The following is a 20,634-nucleotide window of genomic DNA, read 5'->3' as shown; positions in this document are numbered from 1 at the left end:
ATAACTATTATTGGTAAATAGTAAGTTAAACCTTATCAAATAGTGATATTATGCATGCAAAAAAATGCATTTTTGAAAAAATGACAGTTAACACCTTTATCCACTGACCCCTTCAATTATTATTGTATATTTTTGAAATTAGGTACCTAGGTATTTAGTATTTACCTACAAGTTGTTGAATACTGAGTTTATTCAAATAAAAGGTACCTACTTTTATAATTGACATTTGGATATTTTATACTTGGATAATACCTACCTACCTAATATTAGTAACCATATATTTCTTATAATGATAATATTTCGAAGAAAATATAAATTACGAAATTCCAATCAGAAATTGGCCAGATGAGTCTAATAACAATATAAATTATAATCTTGGTATATAATACAAAAAATAATAATAATATATCAAGAGACAACATATTAATCAATATAGAAGTTGGTACTATATATCTACAATTTTAACTTAAAATATGACAAAAATATTAATTGACAGTTCATTAATTTGTTTGATATTTATATTTTATTGTATCGAATGGATTGTGACTATGTAGTATGTCATATTTTATGCATTTTATAGTTTTTTGGATTTAGTATAAAATCCTAGATCTTAGCACCTACTATATGAGCTATGGCCTATGGCACTATGGCAGTGGGTAAATATAGATAATATTATGTTTAACGTTGAGTCCTCATTGTATTTATGTACCTATAGCTACGTTATACTAATACAATATACTATGTTGTATATAGATTATAAAAAAAAATAATGTTGAGTCTACTACCCAGACAGCAATTTTTTGCTTAATAATATTATTATAACATTATAATCACGAATAATACTAGTATAACGTTATTATAACACTATTATAATATTATTGTTACAAAATGCTGTCTGGGTACAGACGTACCTACCTATAAATTAAGATTTGATGAAGTCTAATGAAATAGCATTTTACTTAATTCGATGGTAGGTACCTACATTTCTGTACAGATTTATAGTATTTTATAGAGTTATTTAAGATGTTAATTTTGTTTCGTTTCTGTATTCAGTGAATAATTTCCGATAATTACGTTCTGTCTAATTGAAGTGTAGGTACCTATACCTACATAAACAGAAACCAGAAAATGTACCTATTACTCAACTAAGAAATTAAGTTATGAAGGACAATCTTTAAGAAAAATAGGACAAATTGATAATAGATCGCACTTAACAGTTAACAGTTGTCAGTTACAATAAATCATCCTTCATTAATAATTGTTTTAATGACACCGAGTATTTCAAGGATTTAGATTATAGACTATAGAGTCTATAATTAACTATAAAATCAGTTCTGGTTGATAAAGAAAAATTGGTTTTCTTTTGACGGCCAATCAGTCACTAGATAAATGTTAAATTAAAATCCAAAAATCAGTACTAGGTTTATCCAAAATCCAAATAATTGTTGTTAGGCATCATATATTCTTCAAACTGATTATGAAATAGGATTATTGAGATGTACTAGATGTAGACATGTACCTATAACCTACCTTATTTTGTATTTTTAGTTTAATTTATTTTTTATTAAATTTATTAAAGAATATTCTACGAGTAAATAATCATTTTGTGCAGCAAGAGTTTGTAAGTGAACCAGTTTACGGCTTGAAGTATAGGTAATAAGTTATAATTTATAACCAATATAAAATTGGTTTAGTAATTTCAGAAAAAAGTTTAAAAACCACAATAATACAATTGCTACCTACCAATCCTGATATACTTTGTGACTAATAAAGTAATACGAATTTTAATTAAAAATAATGTAGTTACAATTCATAGCCAGTTATATACTTATATCAAATTAATTTTCTAGTAATATAAACAAATATTTTTTTCTTCAACTTGTAGATATAAAATAGTTTTATATAATGTGTATTGTGTAATTTGTATTATACCTCGTATAATCGTATAATACAATTTTCTTCTAGTATTCGACTGTATAATACAAACACATTTATTGTAATTTTGTGATCCGCGTTAATGTCTATAATTACAATATATATATATATATGGTATCAAACACCAATGTCTATACCTGTAGGTACTAGTAGGTACCATAATTTATAACATTATAATATAATAAATTAGGTAACACTTTTATGATTCTATCATGTCCATTTACGACTATATAGATAATTTGATATAGGTACCTACAATATACATTATACATATTTTATTTATTTAAGCTTATATTATTATTATAATAATTGATTCACATTTAATGTTGCATGACAAAACCAATAATGTGTGTAAATGTGTAATTTTATCATATGAAATTATTTAATATAAAAATAAATTATGTGTTAATAGGTAATAATATTATAACAATTTTTACTAGTAGTGTATTTAATGTTCAATGTTTAGATTTAACTATTTTCCTTAAATTTACATTTTATATCTTAATATAAAATATGATAAGTATCAGGTATGCTTATGCACATTATCATTATTCATTAGGTACCTATACAATCCAGGCTTTTTTTTATTGTTCCCTGACAAGTCACAACACCACTTAAATGTTACTAAATAGCAGCCCTGTAAAGAATACTTTTAAAAAGTACTTGAGTAAATACTCAAATACATTTTTTTTTAAGTATTTAAGATACTACTCAAATACTTTAATTGTAAAGTATTTCAAATACTACTCAAATACTTTGAAAAAGTATTTGGAATACTTTTCAAATACTTTTAGTTTTTAAAGTGGGTTTCTAATTGTCGTAATATAAACACATAGGTAGTAGGTAATCTAATAGTTATCTAATAGTTTTAAAGGGAATATTGTTGTTCAATATTCAATAACTTTTTTTAGAAATCTGGTTTTCACAAACCTTTGGGCTTCGGCTAACACAGAAATACAAAATATTAAATAAAATTATTATTCCATTATTGTAGTTGACAATAATATTTTTTCAACCAATTATTTCGAATTAAAATAAAATGTTCGAAATAAAAAACCAAAGTATTCAGTACCAAAAAGTATTTAATACAAAAAAAAGTATTTAAAAAGTTATTCAATACTTAAAATCGTATTTGAATACTTTTACTCAAATACTTTTACTTAAATACTTTACAGGACTGCTAAATAGTAAATAGTAAATAATAAATATAATATCTTATATCTAGATGACTAATGTACAGAATATAAAGTATAATAATTAATACCTAACTAATAAGGATAGTACCTATACTAAAGGTATAAGTGTATAACATATTATTACGCAACAGTATAATGATATAAAATGAGACATTACATTAATTTAAAAATGTACCTAATGGTAAAATGTCGGTTTGGTTAAATCTAATCTGCTTGAGAGAGCTATAATATTAATTTTCGGTCCTTCACAGTCATATAATATGCTATACAATCTAGAGCCCATTGTAATGTGATATGTACAGTGATTTTTTTGTCATAAATCCATAATATTATCTTAAAATACGTATCTTTACTTCTTTATTTTCTTATTTTATAGAACAGATTATTTATTTATTTATTAAATATTATCACGGCAAATGCTAAATTATGATCTATGGAATGAAATAACAGTGAATATACAACACAAAATTTGAAAATAATAAACATATAACTATAAATTAAATTAAATAAAAATAAAAATATCTAGATGAAGTATGGTTAGTGAGATCGAAAAAGATGAGTGAGCCCCAACAATCGGATAAATAAGGATTAGAGGTACCTAATTAAAGGAAGATACAGGAATACGAAAATGAGCAGTGATGTTTCTAGTTGTATACGTGTACGAATAGGAACACTAAAGCTAATTTCAAGAAATAGAGTAGGGGAGTCAATAAAATTAGAAAGTAGTTAGTTTTGAGAGAAATTGACGATTAGCCGCGGGCGGCGATCAGCAAGACTATATAGATAAACCCAGCGGCCAGCACTTGACTTATTGGTGGGTAGTAAATGAGTGGATATGGGATATTGAGAGTGAAGAAAGCACCATGTAAAAATATTCTCTGGACACGCTCAATAATAAGACGGTCATCAAGGCTGGGCAAGTTCACGGTTTGTTTTTAACTCGTTAAGTTAAGTTATTTTAAAATAATAAAGTTAAGTTAAGTTATTTTAAAATAATAAAGTTAAATTAAGTTAAAAGTTGCTCGTATTTTTTTTCGTTAAATCGTTAAGTTAAAAGTTAATTTTGAAAAAAAAGTAACTTAACTTAGGTAGTGTAAAGTTAAAATTTGCTAATTTGCAAAAGTAAAAATTCCAGACACATAATATGGTTTATTAGATAGTTTTTCTTAAAAAAATGTATAATTGTTTGTATGCCTTATACTAAGGTCTTTACTCTTTAGTATAAGATATATGTAATTATTACTAATAATTATCATTGAAATTACTAATAGGAGCACATTAAATAACTCCCAAGCCGTTGAAGACTGAAGTGTTTACAACACAGACTATAGTAGAATAGATATTATTAAGTCTAGAATATATATGTCTTAATCTGTGGCTTACATACTTAATATATTAGTATCATGTTTCAATAATTTATGATAATTACAAAACAAGATAAACAAGTGGTCCAATAGAGCCTATATAGGTGACTATAGAATTATACTCTACATTTATTTGGCTAAATTTTCCTACGAGCAATATTCTGGACAATTAAAATTGGTGATCGATCTCAACAAAGACAACGATTACGTGAGGCTGAAATATTGGAGTTTCATATCTAAACTTTGTTAATTAGAAAATAGCAAAACGGTTTTTGATAACAGTATTCAGACATTGGAATATAATTAGTCATTGGCCATTGCACTTATGAGAAATTATGGATTCGTTTTTGTAGAACATCAATCTCCAAGTACTTGAGAAATTATAAAATTATACGAGCAAGTTAGGCACCATTTTGATATGAGTTAAAAATAAGGGTATGAATTGAGTTATTATAAAGGGTTATTTAAAAAATAATTTTGAAGGTGAGCTACCTATTAAAATATTAAATAGAGCTATAAATTTAATGATTTGTTTATATACTTGATATTATTTAATTAGGTTGTGAAGTTGATTTGTTATTTTTAACTCGTCACATTTATTAGGTATTTAATAATCTGTTATATTTTATTGAGGGTAAGAATGAGTGTTTTTTTTAGGATTAAGTATTTTGGTAATTGTATCGACACATTATGTTATAGATATTTTATTTCAGGCAGTCTAGTAAATTAAATGAGTATTCCTTACCTATCTATCTTGAATGTGATAAAAGCCAGTTGTAATAATCTTTTAAAGATATTAGATAGCTGCGTAAGAGCAGAAGGAATTAAACAAAATATAAAATAAAACATGTTGAACATTTGTATTAGATATATAAAAAAAAAACTTTGAATATTGTACAGTTTATTAATTATTAGATGATCAAAATAATAAAATCTTATGCATGTGTGATGTGTCTTATTGCAGTAAATTAGATTGACCATGATAGAGCCATGGTCGTTCCATCATTGCTAAGCCTTGGTAGATCTATAAGTTGGTTATGATTTTATGACTCTGCGTTGGTATATGCCTTCTGAATGAGTACTGTATGCTATATCGATTGGGGTTATCTATATAGACGTTAAATGGTGATACAATTTTTCATTATGTTTAATTTTTTAATTATATGATTATTATTTTGTGAACCCTTTTGTATCTTATTACCAAGATAATTACACGACGAAATAAGATGCATATCATTCCATCTTGCCCATTTTATATTTTGATCATATTGATATTTCTATATTCTATATTAAAGCTTATTATTATAATATAATTGATTCACATATGTAACATGACAAAATCATACATGTGTAATTGCATCATATTATTATGAAAGTATTTAATCTAAAAATAATTATGTGATAACAATAATAATATTATCATAACTGCTTCCATAAGTATTTACTATTTAGTATAGGTGTAATATAAGGATGTTATATTAGGTGTAGTAGGTATAGTATGATCAGTGCCGCATTTAGACATTTTGCGCCCCGGTGAAAAAAAAAATTGGCGCCCCCTAAGCTCCGGTGAAAAAAATTGCTTCCCCCTAAGGGGCCTACCCACGGAAAATATGGAAGATAGATCCTCATTAACCTTTTAGATTTTGAGCACAGAAAAGAATATTTGTTTTACAATGTGTGCTTTTTTTACAAATATTGTTTATATGCAAAGATAAATTTGAATTTATTCACCTAAACCTTGCTTATAATTCATCATATAAATTGTTTTTTTTTTAACATATTTAGGTAGGTTGTAGGTATTTCATGAATAAATAAAATAAAATTATATAAAACTATGCAAATTAATATTAATTAAAAAAATGACAAACAGCATAATACTAATATACTATATATATAATACTGTTATTAAAATAATTAAAATTATACAATTTATTTTAATAATTCACAAGTAAACATATTTCTGGCCACAACATTTTGGCGCCCCTAAAATACTGGCACCTGGGGCAGTTGTACCCAGGGCCCCCCCTTAAATGCGGCCCTGAGTATGATTGATTTACTTAAATTAAAATGTTGCACGTTAATATATATATATATATATATATATATGATATGTTTTTACTTTTTCGAACAATTATTTTTAATTTCCTATTCCAAAGCACAATATTTTTTGGAGTACCTATTTCGATACCAAAAATTGAATTTTGAACGAGTACTTTTGATAGTTAATTAGTTATAATTGTCTTATAAGCAGGGTACCTATAGACTATAATAGACTCTTTCCTTTTATATGTTTTTTTTTGTAGTGATTGCAGAATATTTTAGGTATGATATTAATATTGGTTTTGTAAAATGGTGAAATTAGTTAAGTTCAACTAAGTACATATTTTTTCATATTTTGTTCTATTTTACTAATAAAGATAATTCAACAGATTTAATCGTTTTTATTGTTTTTAAAAAATATGTTATAGGTATCACAATATAGTGCATAATATTTTGTTCATATCACGGTTTTTTTTTTCAATAATTTTAGGTGGTTCTATATTAGAGAGCATTTTTATCTAATTTTAATTGCATTTGCATATTCACATGGATATTTATTTATGTAATGTGCATTAAGTTTTGAACCATTTTTATAACTATAGGTATATTTAAACTTTAAAAACTAAATATTCATAATAATAATATATTATAATATGTGTACTATAATGATTGTTTTTTTTTATAAAAAAAATTAAGTTACTCCCCCCCCCCCCCCCCCATCATCCATGGCAGTTTAAACTCAAGAGGTTAACTACGCGGTAGTTGGTACGACATAGTAAATTTACGTTAACCAGTAACCAGTTCAATAGTGTGCTGTTAGTTTTGATATTATAGATTAAATTGACCAATTTTATTATCAAACTTTTAGGTAAGAAACTAACAACATGATCTGTATTCTTTATGTCTCTCGTTGTTTTTATATGTTATTTTAATATTTTTAAGTGAATTATGAGTGTGTAAAATATTAATATTTAAAAATGCTTATAACTCACTTAAAAATTAAAATATTGTAAAAAACCAACGAGAGAACACAGTCTTACCTAAAAATTTGTTAACAGGTCAATTTACTTTAATATGAAAACTAACAGTATTGAAACTGATGATATCGTATCAGTATATCGGTTGCTACATCGTACCTACGTGTGTTAGACGGAGACAAGTAGACAATACATGCGGGTGAGAGGTCCTCTTAAAGTAACTTATAATGGAAGTGGAGGAGTGTTCCTCTATTAAAGATATTAAAGACTATTAAAGATTTACTTATAAGATCTTAAATCGTAGAAGTAACCAACATTTTGCGATAAACCTCTATGCACTCTACTCCTCTCTTCTAAACATTAAATAATGAAAGTGATCGAAAATAATATATTGATTGCATTACGTTGAAAGTGTCACTCGGTATAATGATTGTGGTGAGTTTAATATTTTTGAAAATATTAAAATAACTCTCCACTGGTCATGAATTGTAATAATGGTGGTTAAACTTTAAATTTAAAGTCCTTGAAATTTGGAGACGAATATTATTCATTCTCCGGTAGGTTAGATTTCGTAAATAGATTATAATATTATTATACACAACCAGTGGCGGATCCAGGGGGGGAGGCAAAGGAGCATTTGCCCCCCCCCCCCCAACACCGTAGTTTTCCTTTGTTTTACACTGTGTTTAGCCAATTTTGTAGCCAATTTTGCAACTTTTTGTACTTTTGCCCCCCCCATGCCCCTCCCAAAATTAAGCCCTGGATCCGCCACTGTACACAACACGAGTAGGTTACACTATACAATTTTTATATACCTAACAAATATGATATATTACATCCTTTATTTTCTGAAGTCACGCCAGTGTAATTCACTAAAAACGCATGTTGATATTGTTAAATTTAAAATAAATATTAGGTACCTACTAATTACTATAACTACTGCTTATAAATACATATTTTTCGTCACTATAATTTATAATTTACGTAATACACTAACAAGTAGTGTAAATGTATGAATGTATAATTGTATAAAATATAATATTATGTGTACTAGATGAAAACGACGATTCAATATTCACCAGTTAATCTGTTTTATGTTTATTATACTTACGTCATATTCTTATTTTTTGTTCAATAAAATCAAATCACTTTTGTTTCCACTTCAGATGACGTCGGTACATGCATAAACACAAGTGTGTATTTATATTAAAGCTGATCATTGCGTGTATGTGCTCAATCATCGTCTACACAACTTATTTATTCAAAGCGTTTATCCATGTGTATATTTTAAATATGAACCGATAACGTATTTACGGAAACGGATTTTAATACTCGTCAATATAATAACAACGGATAACGATAACCGACAGGCGATAAATACCTACTTATAAATATTTTTTTATAATTCAACACTACATATTAATGCGTGTTAAAATTGAGCTCACGACTTCACTACGATTTTGCGTATTATAATTTATACCTATTGAAAATAAAAACGAAAAGCCCAAACTTTTTTCTCACAGTTTAATAAACTGGGGAAATGGTGTAGAAGGGCTGTAAAATAAATAACAGTTTATATAATATAACTTTAATAAACAATCGCGATGATATCAAATTGATATAATGATATGGTTTATTCGTGTAGATAATTTGCAGTCTGCGCGATAATCTATAAGACATAAATTATACTAGGTACCTAATATTGAATATACTTATACCTACGTGCTGTGGTAGTATACAAAAGCAAAGATTATAGGACACAGCCACACATGTGGTAGTGCAGTGGTAGCTGCACAATAATATCTACGAAAGTATATAAATATTGAGTATATTAATAATCTATCTTCTCCTCCGGGACCCACAATAAATAATATCTACCTACTCACTAATCGTGAACTTACAGGATTGCACATTTACACCTAAAGATGTTAGTCAGTACCCCGAATCCTAGGGGCTAGAACTATAGCAGTAAAGCACCGTGAATCCTATAACGCGTATGGTACCTATACATCCTATATCTATACGGATTACTCATAAGTGGTGTTAGGTATTCATTGTTCAAATCTATATATGATTTAAAAATACAAATACATCGGATCACATAAAAAAATATTATATAAGTTTCACAACATCTGAGTAAATAAAACCTAGGTATGTGAATTGTGCCAGCGATTTATAGGTACGTTAATACATATTATACATATACTATATTTTCACGAACGATAAATACAATATTAAATAACTACCCAGGCAGAATATAATATTACTGATATTATATAAGTTTCACAACATCTGAGTAAATAAAACCTAGGTATGTGAATTGTGCCAGCGATTTATACGTTAATACATATTATACATATACTATATTTTCACGAACGATAAATACAATATTAAAAAACTACCCAGGCAGAATATAATATTACTGATTGGTGGTTTCTGCGTTTTCTAAAAAAAATTTATCAACTATTTCCGTGATTTGGATTTGATTTGATTAGATATAGCCATTCGGATTCTATAATTTCGATTTTGATCATTTCGGATCAGATTTAAGGATTCTTATACTATCTTCATCAAGGTTTACAGTCCAAACACAGCTACGCATGCGAATTATAATATTATAATGATACGTATATATCTACAACAGTATACAGACTACACTATACATAACTATTAAACTATGTACACGCTGCGAGTCTCGACGGGTGCACGTGTCAGTCGTCACGTACTCACGTATCGTATAGGAGAAAAAAATTATATTATTTTCATTTTAACGTTGCGACACATATCATATTATCTGTACCAGAGCGGCCTCTCCCTATTTTATTATAAAATTATACTATCTGTACGACTGTACTGATACTTTTGGCACGGCAAATGTTGGTAAATAACATTGTCAATAAATAATCAAAAACGCACATGGCAAATGCAATAATTTGTTCGTGTCAAAACATTAAAGTATACCGTATACTTATAAAATATTGTATTAAATATAGTGTTTTATATTTTATAATGATCCAAAATAAATAGAAATACTCGAAAACGGTCACTATTAATTCATTATAGGTACCTAATATTTAAGTTAAAAAATTCAAAACGAGACGCTATTTGTACCGTCCATAAAAACAATATTAGCTACAATTAAATATTATTATTTCTTAAATACGCCATCGAAATAATAAAATGAAAAAAAGCTGTAAGTGGATGTCACTCTGCTGCACAGTAGGTTACAACTTACAAGTATGTCACTGTATAATGGATGGTATTATATTTGAATTCAATGATATAATATTATTGTATACGACAAACGACTCTGAGCGGAGACAGTTTGTCAGTCTATAGGATATTTTATATTGTATTTATATTGCTCTTAATTATTATTAATACAGTATAGCCGGTATAAGTTGAATTAATATTTTTAATTAAAAAAAAAAAACTAAAATCGTTATTTATAATGTAATTTCCTTCAAATTTAAACATAAAATAACTATTAAAAAAACTGCGTTTTTGTATTTTTGAGATATTTTCGTTACAGAATAGTAGAATACCCTACTAAGTGGAACCTTATTTTCAATTTTAAATCCTTAGCTAACAAAGTTGAACATTTTATACATTTTCAACTACAAAATCAATTTTAAATTTGATAAATGTTGTCAAAAATCGTACTTTAAATGCCCATAAAAAAAATTGTAACCTAGTATTTTGAATATTTTTCAATTACTATTATAATAATATATCAAGAGCCTTGTATTACATTTTCACACTTTTTGACTCAACAAAATATACAATTGTATTGACATTTAAAGAAAAAAAAACTAAAAAAATTAAAAAGAAAAATTTCCGTAAACTCCTCAAAATGGGTAAAAATATTTTGAAAATTGTATCAAGTATAGGAATTGATAAAATAAACATATGGTTTAAATGTCATATAACTATAGTTATTCGTTTTTAAATTATAACAAAATAAGACATATATGCAGGATACATGAGAAATGGAGTGAATAACTTCAAACACTCATAAAAATTTAATTTGAATTTCCGGTAGACATTTTTACCTTGTAAAAGATAGAGAAACTTATGAGGAATCTTGAATTCTATTTTCAAATCTTAAATTTAAAAAGAACATTTCTAATGAATTTCTTACTCAAAATAATGTGCACATTTTCCTAGTTTTTACGTATTTTGTCAAAATTCGAACTTGAAATGTTTATAAAATAATTGTGATTTAGAATCATATACAAAGATTGCTGTCGAAGTGTCATTAATAACTAAGGTACTATCTTATTGTTTGTTTCTTTTTTTCAAAGTTTATCGATTTTTACAGAAGTTAATAGTTATGTAGACGAAAGTGAGATGCGAGTAAGCAACTACACCAAAGCCCGTTTCCAGAAAAAAATTTCAAAAACGTAATTATTATTTTACATTTTTTTAATATTATACAGTAATGAAATGTATAGTTTCTGGTATTCTGCAGCTGACGTTAACAAACATGGTGTTATTATTACTATGATAACGTCATGCCTGCTGTTGAATAGACTACAGAATGTGTAGTGAATACTGATGTGCACAGCGCGGCGCGGCGGCGTATACCTCAGACGTGATGGGATCCTGGTACTGGGTAACCGACGATGGTCTTTGTCGGAGAAAAAAAAAATGGTCGCCGCGTGCAACAGGTGTGTCCGTCGGGCGGCGATCGCGACACGATGACGGCGGCTGCAAGAACCGCGACGACTGATTGCATGCGGTCCTGGTAGTGCAGGACTCTTAAACAATGCCCTCGTCGAGGACGTCAATGGACGTTGTGAGCTCCGATTCAATCGAGCCTTGCGCGCGCCTTTGCGCCTACGACCCTGGTAGACTGTTGGCGTTTTGTACGTACGAAACAAAGGAACGAACGAACGATTTCGAATGAACGAACTATTTCGAATGAACGAACGAACGAATTTCAATTACCTACGTTTCTTTTTCTCTAACGATACTTCTTGGCGAATAAATTCAGGTATCGAATTCTAGAGAATGCGTAAAATATCCAAAAATATTTCATGAGAATCGTATTTTAGCAGAAAATTATTTTATCTCGAAAGTCTATCATAAGAAAAATATTTTGACCTAATCGTATATTTTAAACTGAAAAATGAATACACCAGAACCGTATTTCGTCCGAATAATAATAATAATAGTACCTACTGAAAAGTAAAACAACAGATAGAATATAATATTTCGTCCGAAATGTATTTTATCCTAAAATTTGAAGTGAAAATATTTTAACCGAAAGCTAGGTTGAACATTATTTTCTAACAATTTATTTTCGTTTGTATTATTTTCGGTTGTAATATTTTCGAATAAATTATTTTTCGTGTTATATTTTCGTATCGAAGTACATTTTTACTACATTTTAGTACTTTTCAATTAAAATATTTTTGGTAAATATATTTTCGGATATTTTGTAGGTATTTTTTAGCAATTTATAATTTATAAGGGAATATTAAGGACTTACAATTATTTTCATTCATATTAGTATAGCAGTATCAAAACACTGGAATTTTTTTCAGTCAATTATTAGACATTCCAACATTTGACATATTGTTTTCCTTTGGTATATGACTTATGAGTAGGGCTAGGAAAATAAAGCACTAAAAACCTACAATAAAGGAATTAAAAAATTGCCAATAATGCTACAAAAAAAAGCATTTTAACCAAGAAAATGCAACTAAAAAAGACTTGAACATTTTTAAGTTTAACTGAAAAATATTTTTAATATCAAAAAATAATTTATTAAACACATTTTTATATGTTCACACTAAGTAATTCTTAGAACAACTAAGCACAATTTATAAATATTGAAAAAAATAAATTAAAAACCGTTTTATTAAATGTCGATAAATGTCAACGTATTACGTAACCATTACTCCCCACTCGGTAATCACTTTGACAAAATCTAAGAATCTATTTTCAGAAATATTTTCCGATAAGGCAATAATATTTCACTATGAAAAAGTATATATAATAACACAATTAAAATAAATTAATAAATAATAATTTAGATAAATATGTACGTAAATGTTCTAAAAATGTTAAATATGCGTATAATTGACAAAAAAAAGCTAATAAACTGACAAAAAAGTACCAAAAAAGCATTTATTTACGAATATCATAAGAAAATGCAAAAAAAGCAAAATCAAAATTGCATATTTGAACTCTGTGATGAATGAATCGAATTTTGTTTTTGATTAGCTATGTCCTGTAGTACTATGAAAGAAAATGCAAATGCTACAAAATCCTAGCCCTGCTTATGAGTTATGTTGATTACATTTTTGTTTTTAAATAAAAAGCTTGAAAATGTAATACAAGGGTCAAGGACTCAGGTACAAGGTTCCTCTTCCTCACAAGTTGCGATCTTTTACATTTTTCTTTAAGCTGCTTAGTTATTTTGTTGCTGTTTGAAAACTATTATTCATAGAAAATTAAAACATTATGTTATTATCTATTGACTATTTTAACTGTATTTATAGAATATTTCGATATTGCCGATATTGGTCCTTACTCCTTCCATCAAGATTATATAATAATATTATTTAATATCTTCGTATTCTAAAATCAAATTAATTCACACGATTAATAAACAGTGATTCCGAAATACTTTACGACTGGCTACTGCAGTTTATAACCGTGACAATAATTTTTCGGGACTTTGTTATACTTTATTCGGTTAGGAAATACTTCAATAGTTATTATATTTTTAATAGTCTGATTATGCGCTTAATGTGCGTATAAAGTATAATAATATATATAATAACGCGCAGCGAGAGACCAGGAAGCGTACGCGTTTTTATTCATAGATTCGTGTAATTACTAATTACATTACATAATGAAAAAATTTCAATTAATCTTACATTTTCCATTTCAAGTAGGAAACCTTACCGGTTTCCTTACGTATTATACCCGTTTGGTGGGATATTATTAATTTTTTTTTTTGGATTCAACGCACTCTAATATTATGTATTTGTTTTTAAAACACGTAGGTAGGTACACGACAAATTACACTTACTGGATATTCAAAATTGTTGGCAGTAGGTACACTAAACTACTACGACGTCTGTAAAACCATAATAATAATATCTAACGAGTTACGGCCAACTAGTTACTATCGTATATAAATAGTGTTGTACACGTAGTTTAATTTTTTATCACATTATTTCAAGCTCATCGTCGTCAGTTAAGGAAAACAACTGGAATACAATTAATTAATCACTTCTACTACTCGAGCGTTGATTCGGTGACAAAAATATTTTTTAATTTCCGTGGCATTCGACGTTACGCTATCGATCGTCGGTACTACCGGGTATGCGCGTTTTCTCCTGATATCCTGTTACGCCCACACGCCCGACAATTGGAATACTTTGTTTTTACAATTCATTGCAATTTCGTGTGCACCAACATGATATATATATATATATATACATATATAAATGAGACTCCTTGTGACTCGATTTGGAATAATTATTACAGCCCTCATCAATCTAGGTTTCTTGCGTTCGAATACGATAATTTTTTTTCGTCCCAATTGAAATCATCATGGTCGCAAAATGTTAATTTTTTTGTTTTTGTTTTGGTGTTACCCACTTAAAATACAATAATAATAATCTAATTAGGGCTAAAATATGCTCTACAGTTATATTTGTTGAGTATTCCTCGTCTTTGAGGAAGTTTCTGTAATGTATATGTGTAACATTTGAGTTCAATGACTGTCTATAAAATCAGCCTATATTACTATGGGTATATTTTATTATATATTTAATTATATATATTTTTATTTTTAATATATATTTTTTTTTTTTATTTATATTACTATTACAGTAATTTATTTTACTATTAGTAGAGTAAAATACGATAAAATGACGGAAAAAACTATTTACATACATTTTTTTAGATTTTTGGAATACACTTGGACTATTTATGAGAAATAGTTTATTTAATTTACCATTCTTAACATTTTATGCATTTTAACTAGAAAACATTCGTGATTTTGAAAAATTTTTATAAAAAAAAATAATTAAGCCTATTATAGATCTTCAATGTTTTAAAATATCTATGACAAAAAGTAAAAGCTTAGAAGGTTAACTTTTTTATTTGTTATAAGTGGAAATGTGGAATAACTTACGAAAAATCTTGTATTATATTTTAAAATATAAAAATACATTTTTAACAACAAAATAGTTTACATATTTTCATGAATTAATACCTTATGAGAAACCTTGTAATACATTTCTAACAAAATGTATGAAAAAAAATAAGCATAAATATATAATGTCTATATAATATATAATAGCTCAAAATATATTGGATTTTACATTATATTTTATCATATATATCACATTTTATGAAAATTTGATGCATCGAATGTTATTCATTTTTGAGTTAGGTGCACCACAAAACAAAATCAATTTTGTCGAAAACTGGCTTTATAATTTCCTTAATTTTTTATGATTTTTTAAAAATATTGGGAGATTTAAATTTTTACTAAAAAGTAACAACTACATCCAATTGCTACCAGAAAACATCCCCATGTTGAACATATTAGTATTTTTTTTGCTATAAATCGTGTACAGAAAAAAAACACCCACATCGTCGTAAAATAAATATATTCATAATTCATCGATTCACTTACTATCTAAAATAGATCATTAATAGGTGAATTATGAACATTTAATTTAGTAATTTATTAACTAAATTTTAAAAAACGGTGAAAAAAAACGAGGTACATATAAATGATAAAACCTAGCCCTATAATAATATCAAAATGTTTTTTAATACATACTTATAATTACAATTTATGCACTATAAAAAGTCCGACTACACGCACCTCTATTATTATTATTTATTATAATAATATTATTACTATTGCAGATGACTAGGTCGATAGTATTGACCTATAAAGTGTTGTCTCTGATGTGTACTGCACAAAGTATAAATGTCGAAAAAATATGTAATTTATTTTATCATAATGCTGAAAAATGTTTATTTTACCTACCTATAATAAAAATACATCTAGAAATTTTCGTCATCTCAATATGAGAAATGTTTTCTTTGAATTTTACGTTGACTGTAGTTGAGTAACGTTACTTATTTTAGATTCACACGAGGCCAAGAATCTGTTGGTTTCACAAAAATAATATTATTTTGTCTCATAAGTCATAACAACACATTAGAATAACACGCAATACATAACAAGCTTTCTTCATAAGCTATGAATTTCCAACATTGACGTAAACTCAATGATCTGAGTTCAACTCGGACTAGCTTTTTTTCTAACATGATCGTTAATAAATCACCTTTGAATTAAAAATCACAATAAAGACACCACCAATTGTTAACTATTGTAATTTGTTCGATTGTAATAATTGTTATCTGACGTAGGTATATATATCATGCAGTTATGTACTGTGGTTTTTTTTTATTATTTCAACTGTGCTCGTTAATTGAATTTTTTTTTACCCACCAATAAAAAAAAAATTTCAAGCTGTAATAACTAATGATCATCTTATTAGAAAAAATAACATAACATACTTTATCTCTATAAGAACAAATCATTATTTTTTGTATCCGTTTATTTAATTTGTCTTATATGCATGGTTTTAAATATTTGAGATGCAGCAGATCTAATAATTTAATAGAAACCAAAACTTCAGCGTTACCTGCAGTACTTTTAAAATTGCGTTATTACTTAAGACGTGCATTTGTAGGTACGTATATAATAAAAATATAAAAATTGTAAAAATGTGTTAGTTTAATCCAATGATTTACACTAACTTAGTTTTCGATTTTAAAATAAAATAATAATTAATAGATGATTAGGCATTAATATTATGAGTGAAATCTATTTCGATATGATATCATACGCATATGTAAAGGTTAGTAGAATTGGCATCAGAAGAGTAATTCATTCTCAATACTTTGCCAAAACTATTTTCAGTTTCAAATGTACCTAGTCCATTCGAGTGTAAATACCCTTTGAATAGACCTAAATAAGGCGATAGTAAATAATTAAAATGAAAAATCATATTATACCTATATAGCTAATGTACTTACCGTGGGGACCGAGGAAATTATTTAAAAAGCAATTTTATTAATTATAAGTTCATACCGACTGACGAGCGTTATCGTTTTGACAGACTTGGTAATATTAGATATAGGTACCTATAGTACCTATTAATACCTATAGCTACATAAAATTGTATAAGATCGAAAAATAAAAGTGAAAGCAGTAGAACAATTTATCAATTACCTAACTTATAAAAATAATTTTTTTCTGCTTGTTTATTTTTCTTCGAATACCTAATTCAAACAAATTAAATGTTCTTATAGCTTACTTTTTGTCAGTGGGTACCTAAAGTATATTATTGTATATTTGTATAGGGTATAGACGTATAGTAGCTAGTAGGTAAGGTTTTTCAATAAAATCTCGAAACAAGAGTAAGTAGGGATCTACCTAATAAAAAGTAAAAGTTGTAGTAAATATTTTTATTTATAATATAATATTTTAAGGTTTATATTATGTTCAGTATTAACACTGTTTTCAAATATTCAACTTGGCAGGTAATTAAAAACACCGACTAGGTAGGTATTAAGATTGTAGGAATGCAAAATTATGTACAATCTACTAATTAGTAGAAATGTACAACGTAACAAGCAGTTATTTATAAAACACTTAATTAGAATATTAGGTACTCTTCATAAAGTTATAATTACGAAAATACCTTATATTTAAAAAATGAATACATTTTAGTAAATATTAAATACTAATATAAACGTTTAATCTGTGTACATGTAACATATGTATAGTGACACTCTGTATTTGTGCTGGTATAATATATTAATTTATTGGTAGGTACCATTAAAACATTAAGATTTATGATATTATATTCTGTTCAATGTATATATTACACAAGTTGGTCGAATTCTATAATCATCAGCTGATTGTTAGTTTATTACCATGTATTTATATTACTTTTAATATTACTAATAATATTACATTAATACATTATTATATTAATAATAATATTACAATTTAATATATATATTATAAAAAATTTAATAAATATTTAATAAATAAATAAATAAATAAATTTATCATATATGATAATTTAATAAATATATATATTTAATATATATTTAATATATATATTATTATATTAATAATAATATTACATTTTTATAACATTGATCACGAAAAAATTGATTTTTCTATGTTATTTTTTAAATTAATTGAAATATGTATATTTTATACTTACTTCAGATTTAATTGCTAATTGATATATTTGTAGGTACATAGTTTAAAATCGATCGACACTTTATACATTTGTCAATTGTAATGAAATATTTAGCAACATTTATAAATATAAAATAAAAAAATTAGAAAAAATTTATAATTATCGAAATTTAAAAATAAATGAATACAATTTACGAATTTAAATAATAATTATAACGATGACGTTGCGTTTGTTAATATTGAAAGTATACTTTACACTCATTAATTACTAATTACGGACGCTTCGTATTTATTAATTAGAAATTAAATGTTTACTATTGTACCTACTGTGTTTTAGCTATAGTATATTTACAGGTAGAAAAATGGCTCAACAAGATACAAGCAATGATGCGTGAAACTATTAGGCATAATTTTTTAGAAAGTACCTTATCCTACGAAGAGAAACCAAGAGAACAGTGGTTGTTCGACTATCCTGCTCAAGTATCGTTGTGTGGTACTCAAATTTGGTGGACTACGGAAGTAAACATTGCATTTGCGAGGCTTGAAGAAGGATACGAAAACGCCCTGAAAGACTATCAAAGAAAACAAGTGATTATAAAAAAAAATATTTATAAAACAACACGAATACCTACGTCGTGTGTGTGAACATCAGTTAAAGAGGTTAAACAGGTTATTAACGAAAAGTTGGTACCTAGTAAACCCAAATATCAAAAATTATATTGAGGGTGTCCGGACAAAAACCGGTTTTTTGCTGTTTTACATATTATAAACTAAAAAAAATACTAAAAATCATGAGATTAATGAAAATAAAGTGTTTAAAAGTTAAAAATTTCACAAAAACAAAGTCTATATCTTTAATTGTTTCAAAAATAATAATATTTTTAACTTTTTTACCAAAAAATAAAATATGTGTAGTCCTTATCTCTGCAAGTCTAATAAAAAAAAAACAGATTTATATATGAGGGGCGACAATGCAAAACGTACTATTTCCATTTTTGCTTTTTCCAGAAACATAGATTTTCTATAGTAGCTTATCAGAAAGTCATAGTAAAAATCAAATGTATTTAAAAATGCATAAAAAAAAATGAACTTACTTATGATAATTGTTTATATTTAAACATCATTTTTTAAAATGGCTCGTGCCAAAATATACTATTTCCACCACTTAGTTCGTTTTGTTAAAATTCTATGGAAATAGTACGTTTTGGCCATATTTCATCATAACGTACTATTTCCATTAAATAGTACATTTTGACACAATTTAACGAATAGGTAGGTAGACATATTTTGTATTATTTGTTTAACAAAACGAACTAGAATTTTATTTTTCATAATCACCTACTTCATGAAAAAATAAATACTCTATACTTTAATTTTACTTGAATTATTCACTTTAACAATAATACTTTTTTTTTAAAAAATAAAATAACATAAAATGTGGTAAAATAAAATGAACACATACTTTGATTTTAACATTGTTAATTGTTTATTCACTTTAACAATAACACCTAATGAGTTTAAATAAAATAACATAGCATGTGGTTTTACTATAGGTAAAATTAAATTAATTATTAAATATATGAGATGAAAACAATTAATATCAGGTACATGGTTATAAATTATAATAAAAATATGACATTTTAAATAAATGACATTAAAGACATTTAAATTAGTATTATTATATTTTTTCTTTCTATTTCTGTTTATAATGTACTAAAATCAACGTTTTTCTTTTCAATTTAATTATTATTATAGCATAAAATATTTTTCTTTATATTTATATTAAGGGGATTGGTGGCAGTGATTTCCTGTCCTTGTAATAACACACGCGCAACATAAGAATTTAGACGTGTTTT

The 20,634-nt window shown here is 26.6% G+C and overlaps 1 protein-coding gene and 1 long non-coding RNA gene across 2 annotated transcripts in view; one reads left to right on the top strand and one right to left on the bottom strand.

The window, feature by feature from the left end:
- The window catches only part of LOC115034044, a 24,972-nt gene extending 16,097 nt beyond the window's left edge, over positions 1-8,875 (bottom strand). Inside the window, exon 1 of the long non-coding RNA XR_003839405.1 lies at positions 8,624-8,875. This is a non-coding gene — a long non-coding RNA (uncharacterized LOC115034044). The remainder of the gene's footprint in view (positions 1-8,623) is intronic.
- Positions 1-20,634, top strand: part of LOC100166970 (dynein beta chain, ciliary) — an 88,959-nt gene that overhangs the window by 32,378 nt on the left and 35,947 nt on the right. Inside the window, exon 30 of the mRNA XM_029489234.1 lies at positions 19,133-19,366. Within this exon, the coding sequence (XP_029345094.1) occupies positions 19,133-19,366 (234 nt within the window). The remainder of the gene's footprint in view (positions 1-19,132; positions 19,367-20,634) is intronic.

This window comes from Acyrthosiphon pisum, chromosome X (genome assembly GCF_005508785.2).
Source record: "Acyrthosiphon pisum isolate AL4f chromosome X, pea_aphid_22Mar2018_4r6ur, whole genome shotgun sequence".
Taxonomy (NCBI): domain Eukaryota; kingdom Metazoa; phylum Arthropoda; class Insecta; order Hemiptera; family Aphididae; genus Acyrthosiphon; species Acyrthosiphon pisum.
This window is presented reverse-complemented; position numbering and strand designations above follow the sequence as displayed.